The sequence below is a fragment of the Colossoma macropomum genome, unplaced genomic scaffold (assembly GCF_904425465.1).
Source record: "Colossoma macropomum unplaced genomic scaffold, Colossoma_macropomum, whole genome shotgun sequence".
Lineage (NCBI taxonomy): Eukaryota > Metazoa > Chordata > Actinopteri > Characiformes > Serrasalmidae > Colossoma > Colossoma macropomum.
Genome location: NW_023494784.1, coordinates 23231979 through 23248703, shown reverse-complemented (window position 1 = coordinate 23248703; position 16725 = coordinate 23231979). Strand labels below are relative to the sequence as shown.

The window sequence follows — 16725 nt, the reverse complement described above, 5'->3', positions numbered from 1 at the left end:
TGCCGTAGCTGCCTGAATCTCCGCCCTTTCTGCGCATGTTTTTTCCAAGTTCAGCCTGTGTTTAGGATTCTTTGGCTTCAAATGAATTGCGAGTAATTTTTTGGGTTCGTGGTAGCAGAACACCACAATGGCTTCGTCTAAAGGGAAAATAATTACAATTGTAGGAAGGTGAGCAGATTTGTGGCATTTAATCTATCTACACGAGTAACAGTTAAATACAGCTTTCAGCTAACGGTGCAGGCAGAGTACAAACTGCTGGACTCGGATTCTCTACGGTTCTGCCTGGCAGTTACTACGACCTTTGATATATAGTAGAGATTTTAGCATCTGGCTAACAACACAGGGCAGCATTTCAGGCGTTGTTCAACTAATGTTTTAAGGTTTAATGTTTCAGCACTTTCTTATGGGAGTCGATTAGAAATTCCACAAGTTTGCACTCTTCCCCTTTCACACCTTTCTGTCTGCATCAGCATTATGTAACTTAGGTTGTCTGATTTTTTCGACTGTACTGACACACTGTCACTTGACAGCGTAGCTCTAAGCAAATAACGTTACTGTAAGATACATATTCATAAGGGTTCTTATGTGTAGCCTCAGGATTATCTAATATCTCTGTGTTCAGTACGGTCTAAAGAGCTTATACATCTTTAGCTATAGACCATTAACGTCTAGTGATAAAGGTTTTATTTTCATAACATGATGCTTCATTATTTTTTTCTCTTTTAGTGGCCTTATTGGACGTTCCTGGGCCATGGTGTTCTTGAGTGGAGGATATAAGGTTAAAATCTATGACAACCAACCGGGACAAGCATTAAGGGCCATCACAGATATCAGGTCTGTGAAAAATTCAGAACTAGCCCAGTTACTTATAGTTGCTTCTAATGTTGTTTCTTTTAGGGCCCGCAACTCAAATGGTCTCCTGTAAAATGGCAGAATATAGCCAACACAGACTGTGTAATCATTGACATCCTGCTTATGTTGAATGCGATTATATATTGTCTATTTTTTACTTACATAAAATTTTTTTTTGTTACCCCTCTGGCCCTTTTCCTTTAATGTTATTGGTATGCAGAGAATGTTGATTGTATGTTAACTACGGGAAAAAAAATAAAAAGTTAATAACAAAAAAAAATATATATAGCTAAGCTCATTTTCAGTTGAAAGACCAACAGACTAACAGTTTAACAGAAGGCGATTTGAATTAATGTTTTACTTTACTTAATATGTAAATTACCAGCCTTTTGATCAGAAACTTGCTTTCATTCTGTAGACTGTCCAGATTCTCCAGTCTAGTACCTCTAGTGTGTGCAAAATATTGTGTTTGGTTGCAAACTTGAGGTATGAGTCACTTCTATTCACTGCAAAATAATGTACTCTGAAATCAGTTTGAATCGTAACTGAACAACCAGATTCTCAGCCATTAACCTCACCCTGCCCTGTCACTCAGCATGTTCACAAAATGCCATTCATGAGTAGCTGAGTGTATCTGTTGAATTCAGCTTTCTGTCAGTAGAGGGGGTTACAGGACATTTTGTCACTTGAATGTGATTCATCTTGCTCATTGTGGCAAAAGATCATTACAGGCCTTAGATTAGAGTGGTCCAAAGTATGACTTAAAAGCTTATAGCAAGGGGTGAAGTTAAAATGTAGAATCAGTTTGGATAAGTATTGTCATATTCATAGATACTCAGTAATCCAGTATCTTAAAACAGACAGATTATATACACAATAGTATAATATTTTAAAAATGCTGAATGAAATGTTCAGGAGCTCATGTCGTGAGTATTTGAGATTGGAAGTATAAACTCTTTGTATTTGTGTTTGAGCAGGAAACAAGTTGAGGAGCTCCAGGAAGCCCAAATGCTCAGAGGAAAGCTCAGTGCCGCAGAGCAGCTGAGTCTGCTCAGCAGTCATGATGACCTTTCCCAGGCACTAGAGGGTGCATTTTTTGTTCAGGTTGAGTATTGGCTCAAAACAGCAAGCTGTGTTTGAAGTACAGGTTTGCTGGCCTTGTAGTTTTATAATTTCAAACCTTGTAATCTATAAGATAATATAAAATAACTTTTATGTGTGTCTTGGATTTGTGCTCTCGTTTGAAGTATAGTTTTCACTTTTCTTTCCACTATTTGTGTTCTTTTACAATGGATCCAAGAGTATAATTGGTCATCCAGGCAAAGACACCACAGTGACACCCTTTAGTTTGAGAACAGTTAGAACAGTTGTTTTCATGCTCACAAACTCAAATATTGGGTTTTTTAATACAAATTATATTATCAAATTACCAATTTGAATGAAAAGTAAAATCTTTGAACATGAATTTCTTAGTATTTTGGTGTGTACACTTTTTACATTAATGATGTTGTGCACTCAAGCTGGCATGAACTCCACAAGTTTGTACAAAAGCTTCTGATGAGTAGATCAGATCTACCTGAGAGTCATCTGAACATGTGCTTCAAAGGAAGAAACAAGACTAAAAAAACAACTGACCCTTTTTACAAAGGCCTTAACATAGTCAATAGCAAAAATTGCTTAAATTTTGTCACAACCTAATAATAAAAAATATGAGACTTTTCATTTCAAAATTCGAAACTTTTTTGTTGCTGATTTCCAGGTTTACGTGGGTCCTGCAACGGATCAATTAATGTGGTCTCACTGTATGTTCAGGTCATCACATCCTACATTAATTATTATAGTGAGCTTCTCACTGTTGAGGAAAAGTGGTGTTTTATATGAAACGTTTCATTCAGTCATTCTGGTCTGGGTGCAGTATCACCACTGTTGGTTCTGTGGGGAAAACCTACCTCATAGTTTCCTGTCCAGATAGGAAATCTGTCAAAATGATTACATCAGCAGTGGCATGTCACCACTCTGGTTTGTGTAGTGTCATAATTAACATGTTAAACATTCAGAGAAGAGCTCAGGAAAATTAGGCCCTTATGTTTTTTTGAGCTTGTGACAGTAATTTATAAAACTGTGGAAATTACTGCCTCAGATACTAAAACATTCAAAACCTAACAAAATTAGACTTAAATGTCTTATTAGAATTTCATAATTGTGAATTTAATCTTTAATAGTACTGTTAAAATACGTTGCACTGGTGATTAAAAATCATATATTTACACTGTTCCTCTGAATTATTGACACCTTCTGTTAATATCAATATGAAATGCTGGGTAAAATTCATGTTATTGTTCACCAAATGTCTTTTAGCACCTTGATAAAGCACAAAAGTGATTTTGTTCTTATAAGCACAAAACCATTATACAAGCATAACAGTTATTACTTTCCAAATTTTAAAGGGCCTATTTCATGGAAAACTGATTTTTCCTCACTTTTTTGAAATAAAAAACACTGCTAAAGTTTCAGAACATACCATTCACTCCCAACTCCATACAGTCTATATATGGAAAATCATCTGTGAAAACAGCCTGTTTTTATTTTCTTTGTTTCAGTACATTTACATCTGCCTATTTAGCCTACAGCAGTTTAGCCCCACCCTTTCATGTTGAAGTTATAAGGAGTGTTTCAGCTTGGACTGATTTTTAAATGAGGCACAACGTAGGACAGCCAGTCAGAGCAGAGCTGATTTACGTATATCAATCTTAGAGGCACAGTCACAAAAACAGCCTGTTTAATTCTAAGGGACAAAGAAAGGTTGAAACATGGCAGTGTAAAAATGAATAATGATTGTTTTGTGGTGTTTTGCAGCAGTACAAAGTACGTATATAAATAGAAGAATTTCAATAAAGTGATCTATCTGGCTATAAATACTCACATAAATGTTATAAGTGGACCTCAGGCAGAGAAATAAAATATAAAAAAAGTTTAGGATATGGGCCCTTTAAACATACCTACAGCTTATTCCATAACCTTTAATGTGCTAAGAGTCCTAGATATGTTTTACCCAATTGTGTCTTAAGGTCATCTATTCACAATGTTATCTAGAAGCTGGTTATCTAATTATGAATTTTCTTTATCTCTGTATGAATTTGATTGACAGGAATGTGTGTTTGAGGAGCTGGAGGCCAAGAAGAGTGTTTTTCAGGCAGTGGAAAAACTTGTGAGTGAGGATGTCGTCCTCAGTAGCTCCACCTCCTGTTTGATGCCCAGCAACGTCTTCTCTCTTGTCCAGAACCGCACTCGCTGCATTATATCCCACCCGGTTAGTGAGGCTTGTGTTGTGATTTTAACTGTTGTATAATTTATTCAGTATAAATGAGACACAAATCATTGTGTTTGCTCCTGATCCTATTTCCACCAGTTTGAATTTACTTGGGATTGGCAAAAAGATATTTAAGTATTTATAATTCTGATCCTGATATTTCCTTTTGAGACTCAATCCTTGCATTAAAATATCATTACCAAGTGTTTTCTTGAAACAGTTATTTCATAATGGTCATTTACTTTAATTAAATGAAATGTGCATTTGATACTGAAAATATTATTCACACATTATCCAGGTAATAAAAAACGGGCCTAATATTAGGCTATTTTAAACATTTAAGGCATGTATTTTTTTCTGTAGTGCAATTTTACAATAATGTGTCAGTGAATAGACATACAGGCTAAGAAAGGGAAGTTTATTTCAGTTTACTGATGTGAGAGCTTTCAGGGTGACACGGTGACGCAGTGGGTAGCGCTGTTGCCTCACAGCAAGAAGGGCCTGGGTTCGATTCCCGGCTGGGCAGCCAGGGTCCTTTCTGTGTGTGCGTGTTCTCCGCATGTCTGCGTGGGTTTTCTCCGGGTTCTCTGGTTTCCTTCCCGAGTCCAAAGACATGCAATCAGGCCAATTGGACAAGCTAAATTGCCCCTGGGTGTGAATGTGTGTGTGAATATACATGTCTGTCTGCCTGCCCTGCGATGGACTGGCAACCTGTCCAGGGTGTATTCTGCCTCCCGCCCACTGACTGCTGGGATAGGCTCCAGGTGTGGAAGATGTGTGTGTGTGTGCGTGCGTGTGTGGAGTTATTAATTTGCATTGTATAAGTCAAAGATTTCCTTTTTATGTGACGAAGAAGACATTCAAAAGTATTGCCACTGGCATAGGATACTAGCCTTGGTCTTCTTTTGTATTGGATTGTATCACCCATCCCTGGAGTTTACTACTGAAATATATGTCTTTTCTTGAATTTGAGGAATAGTTTCTAGAAGATTCATGCAAAATATGTTTCTGCCTGTGTGCACTTGTTAGCTAGCTGGATTTTGTTGGCATTTTGAGAAGAATCAGTGTGGTATAACGTGGTAGAAAAATGCAGAGCAGTGGAGTGGCAGGACCAGGCACAATGGGGGGAAGTTTAAGATTGGACTTTGACTCCATCTTTTGCCCCTTAGAGTAGAAATTATTGTCCTATCACATGAGCAGTGAGGTCTTTTTTTCTGCCCATTCCGCTGGCCTTCACTTGCTCATAGTGAATGGTTGACTGTTACTTGTGCACTGGGTAAATGTTTAATCCCTAATACCAAATATTAGGGACCAGCAAGGCCTTAAAACTGCAGGAGGGGAAAGACATCAGCATCTTATCTGTAGCGCAGCAGGTAAACACCAGTGTATGAAATGTAGCCTTTTCCCTGAGTGAAGTCATGGGGAAATTTTGATGTGATTAATACACACAGGTGAACCCACCCTACTATGTGCGTTTGGTGGAGCTAGTTCCTCACCCTGAAACCCTTCCTGTGGTTATGGACTTGGCGTATGAACTAATGACTGAGGTGGGACAGGCTCCTGTACGCATCAGGAAGGAGATTGATGGCTTTGCACTGAATCGAGTCCAGTATGCTATCATAGCTGAGTGCTGGAGGCTTGTTAAGGTGAGTTAAACTAGAATTGTGAACATTAGATCACTTCTGTATGCTATTTTAGGTTTATACATTGTTTATTACCTCCAAAAACAAAAATCTTGTCAAAAGGTTATACCATCTGTGTAGAAAAACTTTAGGCCTAACCCACTGTATTATATTCATGTTATATTCAATGATGCTGATAGATTCATATCTGGAGGTACATTACACGGATGTCATTGACAATTCTGTCATGTATTTAACAAACATTTAAACATTGCCAAATCCTTTAGTGTACCAAGCTCCTTTTTGCCCTTCTGCTGCTCATGTTACAAATGAGGAGCTTAGTTATGCATGAAAGATCCTGTCATGGGTTCCTGGACGTACAAACTGGCTGCAGTTTTGGGCTTATGTCCATCAGTGTGTTCTGCTATCTCAAAGGATGAAAGAGAAAAAGAGTAAGACAACTCTTACAGAGTAAGTTCAGACTCTCCAGTATTTGTTGCAAAGCACACAAGTGTATCATTGTACACCAAGAGATGATAGATACCACAACGTCTTTTCACTGTTTTTCTCTTGTTATATTTGCCAAGCTTTCGGCCTTTCTTATTTGCACATTTTTTGTTCAGGTTGAGTATTGGCTCAAAACAGCAAGCTGTGTTTGAAGTACAGGTTTGCTGGCCTTGTAGTTTTATAATTTCAAACCTTGTAATCTATAAGATAATATAAAATAACTTTTATGTGTGTCTTGGATTTGTGCTCTCGTTTGAAGTATAGTTTTCACTTTTCTTTCCACTATTTGTGTTCTTTTACAATGGATCCAAGAGTATAATTGGTCATCCAGGCAAAGACACCACAGTGACACCCTTTAGTTTGAGAACAGTTAGAACAGTTGTTTTCATGCTCACAAACTCAAATATTGGGTTTTTTAATACAAATTATATTATCAAATTACCAATTTGAATGAAAAGTAAAATCTTTGAACATGAATTTCTTAGTATTTTGGTGTGTACACTTTTTACATTAATGATGTTGTGCACTCAAGCTGGCATGAACTCCACAAGTTTGTACAAAAGCTTCTGATGAGTAGATCAGATCTACCTGAGAGTCATCTGAACATGTGCTTCAAAGGAAGAAACAAGACTAAAAAAACAACTGACCCTTTTTACAAAGGCCTTAACATAGTCAATAGCAAAAATTGCTTAAATTTTGTCACAACCTAATAATAAAAAATATGAGACTTTTCATTTCAAAATTCGAAACTTTTTTGTTGCTGATTTCCAGGTTTACGTGGGTCCTGCAACGGATCAATTAATGTGGTCTCACTGTATGTTCAGGTCATCACATCCTACATTAATTATTATAGTGAGCTTCTCACTGTTGAGGAAAAGTGGTGTTTTATATGAAACGTTTCATTCAGTCATTCTGGTCTGGGTGCAGTATCACCACTGTTGGTTCTGTGGGGAAAACCTACCTCATAGTTTCCTGTCCAGATAGGAAATCTGTCAAAATGATTACATCAGCAGTGGCATGTCACCACTCTGGTTTGTGTAGTGTCATAATTAACATGTTAAACATTCAGAGAAGAGCTCAGGAAAATTAGGCCCTTATGTTTTTTTGAGCTTGTGACAGTAATTTATAAAACTGTGGAAATTACTGCCTCAGATACTAAAACATTCAAAACCTAACAAAATTAGACTTAAATGTCTTATTAGCATTTCATAATTGTGAATTTAATCTTTAATAGTACTGTTAAAATACGTTGCACTGGTGATTAAAAATCATATATTTACACTGTTCCTCTGAATTATTGACACCTTCTGTTAATATCAATATGAAATGCTGGGTAAAATTCATGTTATTGTTCACCAAATGTCTTTTAGCACCTTGATAAAGCACAAAAGTGATTTTGTTCTTATAAGCACAAAACCATTATACAAGCATAACAGTTATTACTTTCCAAATTTTAAAGGGCCTATTTCATGGAAAACTGATTTTTCCTCACTTTTTTGAAATAAAAAACACTGCTAAAGTTTCAGAACATACCATTCACTCCCAACTCCATACAGTCTATATATGGAAAATCATCTGTGAAAACAGCCTGTTTTTATTTTCTTTGTTTCAGTACATTTACATCTGCCTATTTAGCCTACAGCAGTTTAGCCCCACCCTTTCATGTTGAAGTTATAAGGAGTGTTTCAGCTTGGACTGATTTTTAAATGAGGCACAACGTAGGACAGCCAGTCAGAGCAGAGCTGATTTACGTATATCAATCTTAGAGGCACAGTCACAAAAACAGCCTGTTTAATTCTAAGGGACAAAGAAAGGTTGAAACATGGCAGAGTACAAGATTCCCATGAGACATTTGTGTTGTTGTCCTTGAGACTGTATTAATTGTTACTTGAAGCATTTTATGTATTACTTGTAATCATGAGTAATAAAAAAAATTGCAGCCAGTGTGCTCTGCCAACAACACGTTCCAAAAAAGGTGGGACGGGGGCAACAAAAGGCTGGTAAAGTTGTGTAATGCTAAAAAAAACACCTGTTGGTTAATTGGCAACAGATAAGTAACATGACTGTGTATAAAAAAGCATCCCAAAGAGGCTTAGACTTTCAGAAGTAAAGATCAGGAGGGGTTCACCACTCTGTGAAAGACTGCATGAGCCAATAACGCAACAATTCAAGAATGAGTCAAGAATGTTTCTCAGTGTAAAACAGCAAAGAACTTTTGCTTTTCATCATCTACAATACGTGATATCATTAAAAGATTCAGAGAATCTGGAGAAATCTCTGTACGCAAGGGACAGGGTCAAAAAACAGTATTTGCTGGCCATGATCTTTGGGCCTTCAGGCAGCACTGCCTTAAAAAACAGACATGATTCTTTAGAGAAAATCACAGCATTGGCTCAGGAACACTTATGAAAACCACTGTCTGTGAACACAGACAGTTAAAACTCTAAAACCTAAGAAGAAACCATATATAAACATGATCCAGAAATGCTGCTACTTTTTTTGGGCCCGAGCTCATTTAAAATGGACTGAGGCAAAGTGGAAAAGTGTCCTGTGGTCCGACAAATCAACATTTAAAATTCTTTTTGGAAATCATGGACACTGTCCTCTGGGCTAAAGACCACTCAGCTAGTTATCAGTGCACAGTTCAAAAGCCAGTATTCATGATGGTATAGGGGTGCATTAGTGCAAATGGCATGGGTGATGTGCACATCTGTAAAGGCACCATTAATGCTGAACCATATATACATGTTTTGGCAACATATGTTGCCATCCAGATGACGTCTTTGTCAGGGAAGGCCTTGCTTATTTCAGCAAGACAATGTAAAACCACATTCTGCATGTATTACAACAACATTGCTCTGTATTAAAAGAGTCTGGGTGCTAAACTGACCTGCCTGCAGTCCAGAGCTGTCACCCACTGAAAACATTTGGAGAGTTATGAAATGAAAAATACGACAAATTAGCCCCCAAACTGTCGAGCAGCTGAAATCCTATGTTAAGTAAGAATGGGAAAACATTTCACTTTTAAAACTACAGCAATTGGTCTCCTCAGTTCCCAAACACTTACAGTGTTGTTAAAAGAAGAGGTGATGAAACACAGTCCAATTTTTTTGGAACGTGTTGTTGGCATCAAATTCAAAATGGGCATATATTTTTTAAAAAACAATAACATTTCTCAGTTTCAACATTTGATATGTTGTCTTTGTAGTATTTTATGGTTTACATGACTTGCATATCATTGCATTCTGTTTTTATTAACTTTTTTGGAAATGGGGTTGTAGTTCTGGATCAAAAGCGCTACTCTGGCTCACCCCAAAAGTATTAGATAGTGCTCCATCACTCAAAAGTTCCACTGCTCCACAGCCCAGTACTGGGGGCTTTACACCCCTCTCCTTGATGCTTGCCATTAGGCACAGTGATGTTAGGTTCATGTGCTGCTGCTCTGAATGCCTGGGTAAATGTTTTAAATTGACGAATTAGAAGGGGTGTCTGGATACTTTTTGATATTTTTAATCCTTTTAGGAATTCATCGTGTGTAAAACCCATGAGAAATGTGATGGTGTCCTAGCACTTTTCTTGTTGTGGTTTGTACAGTGAATGCATATATCTTGATATGGTTTTGAAAATTTAATGCAAATCAAAACAATCATATGATGCTAATTGAAAAATGAAGCAACAGCATCCCTTCTTTGATAATTGTACATTGTACATAATTGTCATTTTTATCTGATTGTATTTCACTGACAAAGTCGTAGTAGGACTATGTTTATTGGACATACTCATCATGATTTCTTTGAAGAAAGAACCCTTGCCCTAAAAAATCTAAACTTCAAGTGTTGTTAACCCCCAGTGGATCTTTCTCTTTCTCTTTCTCTTTCACTCTCCTTTCACAGTGAGTCAGCACTAGTCTAGCAAACCATGCGGGGAAGAAAAATCTTGTTTTGCTCGTAGCACTATTAATGCATACAATGGCTCTGCTTCACTGTAAGCATTTTGCGGGCTTTCATGGTAAAACACGTCTCAATTACCTGCACTGGGATATAAGTGTTTCACAGGTCTTCTGAGTACATGCTATTTGTCTTTGTGACATTGGCATTGGACATTTAATGGTCCAGTTAAGTGTTTACATTACTTGGTTATTTTGATTACTTACTGTCTTTCTAGAAATATTTTGGGAATATGTTCTGAATTTCTTTAAAATTTGGTTAATCATAACTAGAAAAAGTATGGGAGTTTTTCCATGGTTGTGCTTTTTTAACTAAACAAAAAACAACTGAATGTACTCCTCTTGTAATTTTGCTGTCCAGGAACTAGTGACTTCCTAAGTGATAAACTAAAATCATTGCCATGACCTCAATGGAACATGAGCCTATGTTTGAATGCCAGTAGCTCCATTTAGAAGTTCAGATGTGGATTATCCAAAGTTTACCCTTTCAGCAGGCTTTTGTCAGGTGCCAGGAAAGATGTGTTCCTGTGCTTGTTTATGAGACTGTAGACTATGTTTTTTTTTTTTTCTTGTTGCTTTTAGTGTAGCATCCTAATGTGTAGTTGTAAATGTTATTTTACCTTTGGAAAGCATATGATTTTACTGAAGGGTATCAAAGGAAATCAGATAACACTTTACTGAAGGGTAGCATTCGCAAGGCTAAACGACATTTATATGTCTTTCATGACAAAATAAACATTTATAAAGGCTTATTTCAACAAGTATCAGTTGTCATAAAGGCTGTTTTTGTCAATATTGATTAAAAAAACCTCAGTATGTGGTATGATAACTGACACTTATCGGAATAAGCCTGTATAAATATCTATATAGATCAGTCAGTTGTCGAGAAAAGTGTTATGTAGGTGTCGTGTAGTCTAATGAATGCTGCCCTTCATTAAAGTGTTACTGGAAATTAAAGTATGGATGTCCTTCAGCCACCCAATGTTTTTAGTATGCGTGCACGATTGAAATCGCTCTGAACATGTTATCAGCAATTGGCACATTTCATTTTTCCCAATCTGTTTTGCAATATTATGATATAAATAATGTGAACCAGCTAAGTAGAAGTGTGTGAAGAGCCTGTGGGTTTCATATCATTGTATTTGTTTTGCTGGCTTTGTGAAAAGAGCAAATAAATAATGTTATTGTCTTTGTTGCCTGTTGCTTGAATAAAAAACTTGGCTAATAAGTATTGGCTTGGCCAAAAAACATAAATTATCATGCAGTTTAGCTGTAAAGAAGTCAATTCAGGCATAAAAGTTTATCCGCTCCGCACATGTTTTATGATGAGCTGTATTTGGATGTTCTAAGTGTAACAGATGGCAGACACTGTTTGAAGGAAGCCCAATTATAGTGATACTGATCAACTTAGAAAGTGACAGAAAGCTGAAAGGTAGAAAAAGTGAAATAACTGACACACCCAGGCTGAATTAGCTTCTAGGCATATGCTGAGAATGTAGTTCAACTGGATGGTGAAGAAGATTCCACATTTTTGAAGTCGTAATGCAGTGGACAGACCTGCAACACAGGAATGTGTTGGTTAAAAGACACTGTGGTCAAATGTGAAGAATGAGTTAAATGTGGGGTCATTTTCTTTATTCTTTATTTCTTTATCTGTCTTTTGAATGCTTTGCCTTTTTACCTCTTGAACAAGTTCTCATTTAAAGCAAATCTTCAACTTTGCCTTCCTTCCACAAATAGCTGGTCACATGCGTTATTAGTCAGAAAAAAAGTCTAATTCAAAACAGTTTCAGTTAGGGATGAACTGATACCACTTTTCCCTTCTGATACCTGATATACAGTTACACTTTTTAAATTTTGTCAAAACCTGTCACAAATACATACAACAAAAAAAGCTTGCATATTAAACATATATAACTATTGTTATATATGTATATATTGTTATATAATAGTTATTGACTGTAACTATTACAGTCGTTCACACTGTCAGTAGCAGCAGTTTTTCCACTTTGGTTAAAGCAACAGGCTGAGAGACCCCGCTGTCCTGTCATACAGTCTGTCATTATCCGAGATCACAGGATATCATTATCCAAGAGAACCAGCAGTTCCTTACGAATGTCTCAGCCATTCAGGAAAAGAGATACCATTAGCATAATTTATACTGTGTCTACATTGTTAACTGGCTTCTTTGTGGCACTAGTGAAACGATTGCCTTAGGACGAATTCCTACTGGTCTGTCGCCCACTACCACTGTCTTCCCACTGCCTTACACATTCTGGCATGAGCATTTTTACTGCTGGTAATTGACCCACACTGCGAGTGTATTGTTCAGTTCCGTCTGCTGGCACACATGCGCGTCATAAATGGCTTCGTGCTATTGGTATCGTTCTTGGGAATGCCAATACCACCGATACGTTTTAAGTGCCAGTATCAGTGCCGATACTGATACAGGATCAGTATCGATGCAACACTAGTTTCATTTGACTGTAACTGACTGCATGTGTCTACTGCAAGTCAGTTACATTAAAATGCTCAAAAACATGCAAACAATGAAAATACACATTTTTGCTTACCTTAATTTGTTCACCAAATTGTCTTTTGTAAATCAACAGCAAAATATGACAGAATAAAACTAATTAATTAAACTAAAAAACTGCTCAGTTAAGTATATTAACTTTTTGCCATTGTATTTGCCATTATTATAATACCATTGTACAGTACCAGTGTTTCTAAGAGTATTAAAGTGTGGTTTGGTGTATACAGTATTTTTTATTTGAACATTGCTGTAAGTAAGCATTGTTGGCTTCTGTGATGTCATTAAGTAAAGCAATAAGCAGTTATGTAACAGCCTTAATTTTTTTTTCAGCACCACTTGAACAAACTCGCACACACTGGCTGGACTTACAGCTCGAAATACACACACCATCACTCACACTCAGAGTTCAGGTAGGGCCGTTGAGAGAGAGCCAGTGCTGGAAAGCGGAGCAGCTGAGAAAGCTGCTGCTTGCCTCCGGTGATTACCGCAGAGGAAAGGCCTCTTTTCAAAACTCCCGCAGCCAGTGCGCCGCCCGGGCCACGGCCAGATAACGGCCTCGTTGTTGCCCACAGGAAACGAACAAAGACCACCCTGTCCCCCTCCCTGTCTCTCCCCTTCTACCAGGTCTGTGTCCAAGCTTTGATTTCAGGCCGGTCAGGTACTAGGTATCTGTAGCCTGAGGTAATGTGAGTGCAGAGTGGGCCCAAAGCCTGGCACTACCAGCCCAACCCCCCATACCGTCCCATTGTTCCCAGGGCACAGTATTGGATGATGAGGGAAATCCAATACAGTGGGAGCAGTTTTAACGCTCTTCTCCTGGGATGAAAGGGAAAGACTGTCACTGTTTTCTGCTCAATCTAGAAAACCAACCTGAATGTGTTGGACAGAGAAAATAGCAGGAAGCTCTTATTTTAGGATGTAATCCTGGATAAAAACAGGAAGTCACTAAAACAAGTCAGCACTAAACTAAGGATGTGCATTCTGATTAATTTTGATGTTTGAGTATCCGCAAGAGTTTGAAAGAGTGAAAGGATATTCAGTTAACTGCAGGGGGGCAAAAAGGACAATTCAGGATACCATTTTAAAAAATGGTTCTCCAAGCGTTCTTTAGGTAAAGCAATAGGAACGTGAAAACTCATAGAACCATTGGAATGCTTAAATGGTTCTTTGAATGGTTCTACTCTATGATGGGAAAACCTGTTGTTCTTTTAGGAATCTTTTCCAAAATTGTTCTGTGTGGCACCAAAAAGGGTTCCACTATTTTGTATATTTTCCCTGACAGATGAGGCAATGTAACACAGTATTTTAGCATTCATACTGGCATTTACCAGCACCTAGAACAGTTAACTGAGTATTTGATAACCCACTACACTGAACTACTCTTGATCACACATTATTTCATTAAAAGAAGTTTGTGGTATCTGTGTTTCTTCAGGACGGAGTGATCTCTGTGAAGGACATTGATCTGGTGATGTCAGAGGGTCTGGGCATGCGCTACGCTTTCATCGGCCCCATTGAAACTATGCATCTCAACGCGCCAGAGGGCAAGTCACTATTTATTTATTTATGTATTGTAATTTTGTCATGAAAAAAGTTACTCTCGTGTGCATTTGGAATGGCCAGATCAGAATAGGGATGGGTTTCTCAAAAGCATTCAAATGTTTAGATCATTACTTTAGATAGTGATGATATGCAGTATGATATGGTTTTGTGGATAAGCTGCCTTCTGGTCAGTATGTTCAACCAGCCTTTTAGAGCATATGACTGTTAGCATTGTGTACCTCAAATGACCTGTGTTGATAAATGTCTATGTGTGAAATAGAAAGTGAGAGAAAGTGTGTGTGTTGAGGAGGCCTCATGTTCATGGTGAATATCAGGAGGCAGTGTGAAATCTGTGGCACGGTCCTGCTCTGTAAGGTTATGTGAAAACAAGGCTCTCATTTGATGCCTACAAATGATTTACTGTTTTTGCTGCAATTGCCCAGTTCTTGAGAGCTTCTAATACACTGTCTTAAAAAGGGTACTGTACCAGTAAATTTTAGGCCCCCAAGGTATAAACGTTGTAAGTGTACCCTCAAAGGCCTAACATTGGTCCTTAAGGTCCAACTGTTTGGCTTTAATGAGCTTTAAAGGCACACTGCATTCACTGTCCCAGGGGGAGTGCACATATGTGTACCTTTTTATAACTAAGTCAATGCAACCTAAAAAAATGAAAATAATTTCAACAGGATCTGGTACAGTTATGTTGCATAACTAAAGGCACTGAAGATATATTTTTGAAGGTACCACCACGGTGACATTGTACCCTAAAAATACAATTTATTTTTTATAAGAGTGTAAGTATTTGATATCCATTTTTTATATGAGGCTAAATATTACCAATAATGCCATTGTGGAATAAAGTCAATTGTTGTTTAAGCTTTAAGTGTCACATGCTATTTGTGAGGGCTGATGTTTTTGCTCTTGCTGTTGCCCATTGCCTCTCTGTGAGAGGCTCTAGAGAGCACCCATGCCTATCTGACACAAAACCACTTAAGTTACACTTCAAGGCTCTGACCATAAACTGAAGAAAACAAGGCACTAAATACTTTACTCTGAATAACAGTAGTGCCATCTTGGACGTAAGTGAGTCCAAGGTGACTGACAAGCCAAAGCCTTTTTGTCAAACCTGCTTGGGATGTTAGGAATTCAAAGTGTTTTAGTAAAATGGCTACCACAAGAACTGTATAACAATAAAAAGCTAGTCAGTTGGCTAAGTAAGTCTTTGTATGCATATGCTGATAAAGATGGCCAGATATGCTTATGCACAGTAACACCTGATATAGCATATAGGCATTTAGACTCATATGTGTGAAAACTGTGTCTTCTCAGGTCTAGAAGACTACCTAAGACGCTACCAGGAGGGCATGAAAAGAGTGCTGTCTAGTTTCGGGCCTGTTCCTGAGTTTGATGGAGAGGCGGCAGCTAGAATCAATAAAGTATGTCAGTCTATTTGTGTCAAATTTTGGAATGCCATAGAAAGTTCATAGATGTATGCAACTTACACAAAAATTGCATGTAATTATTTATTTATTTTTAATCATAAAAAATATATATAATGGTATATAATAGAAAGAATAAAAGTATATACCATGAAACATGGGTGGGTAAAAGTTAGTTTTACATTTCTTACCACTATAGGAGATCTGTGAGCTCATCCCCAATGACCAGGAGCATCTCTCTGCCAGGAGAGAGAGAAGGGATCAGCTGCTGATGGGACTGGCTAAACTGAAGAAATGAACCACTCCTCCCCCAACACATGCACAGCCTGAGCTGGAGGAGCATGGATCATCAGAACTGAGCCTGAGCTGCAGCTGTGGTTCAGAAAACAGAGTACAGGCTAATCCTTGTTGCTCAGGAATGATGTTTTGACACTGGAATATCTGTACTTTTTCAAGCAATAGGGCCTCTGGCTAAAATGAATACAGATTTATAAATGTTTAATTAATTCATTAGGGACAGTGATTTTCAGAATTTCTGAGTGAATGAACTGAAACTGTGTTTTATAACCTCAGATATGAAATTGAGTTTTGTTAAAATGACATTTACATGGCCCAACAGATTGAGCTCACAATTAAAGGGAAATAAATGGGAATTAGAATCAGTTGGTAAAGTGTTTTTGTCCTTTGTACTCCATGGTGGGTTAGACTCAACATAATGGAATGTCAAGGTAATGACCCTCAGTTAGCTATAGTTTATCTCTTTTCACTTGTGACTGCCACATGATTCATTTGTGGGCTACAGTCAAGAACCAGAACATCAATACCACAGTTACATCCTGATAGATGATTAAGCTAAAAGGAATGTTAAAGGATGCACTATTATTATATATACTACAGCTGTTGTATTTGGTGCTATTTAGGCAAATCTGTCAAAAATAAACACATTCAAAACCAGTTATTCCTCGAAGTAA

General features: G+C 37.6%; 1 protein-coding gene across 1 annotated transcript; it reads left to right on the top strand.

Moving 5' to 3' along the window:
• Positions 1-18: 18 nt before the first annotated feature.
• cryl1 (crystallin, lambda 1) lies at positions 19-16417 on the top strand. The gene is made up of 8 exons (XM_036558174.1): positions 19-168; positions 727-834; positions 1830-1956; positions 4001-4162; positions 5614-5808; positions 14209-14317; positions 15645-15751; positions 15954-16417. Exons 1-8 carry the CDS (start codon positions 128-130, stop codon positions 16050-16052), a joined length of 948 nt encoding a protein of 315 aa, XP_036414067.1. The 5' UTR covers positions 19-127; the 3' UTR covers positions 16053-16417.
• Positions 16418-16725: the final 308 nt, after the last annotated feature.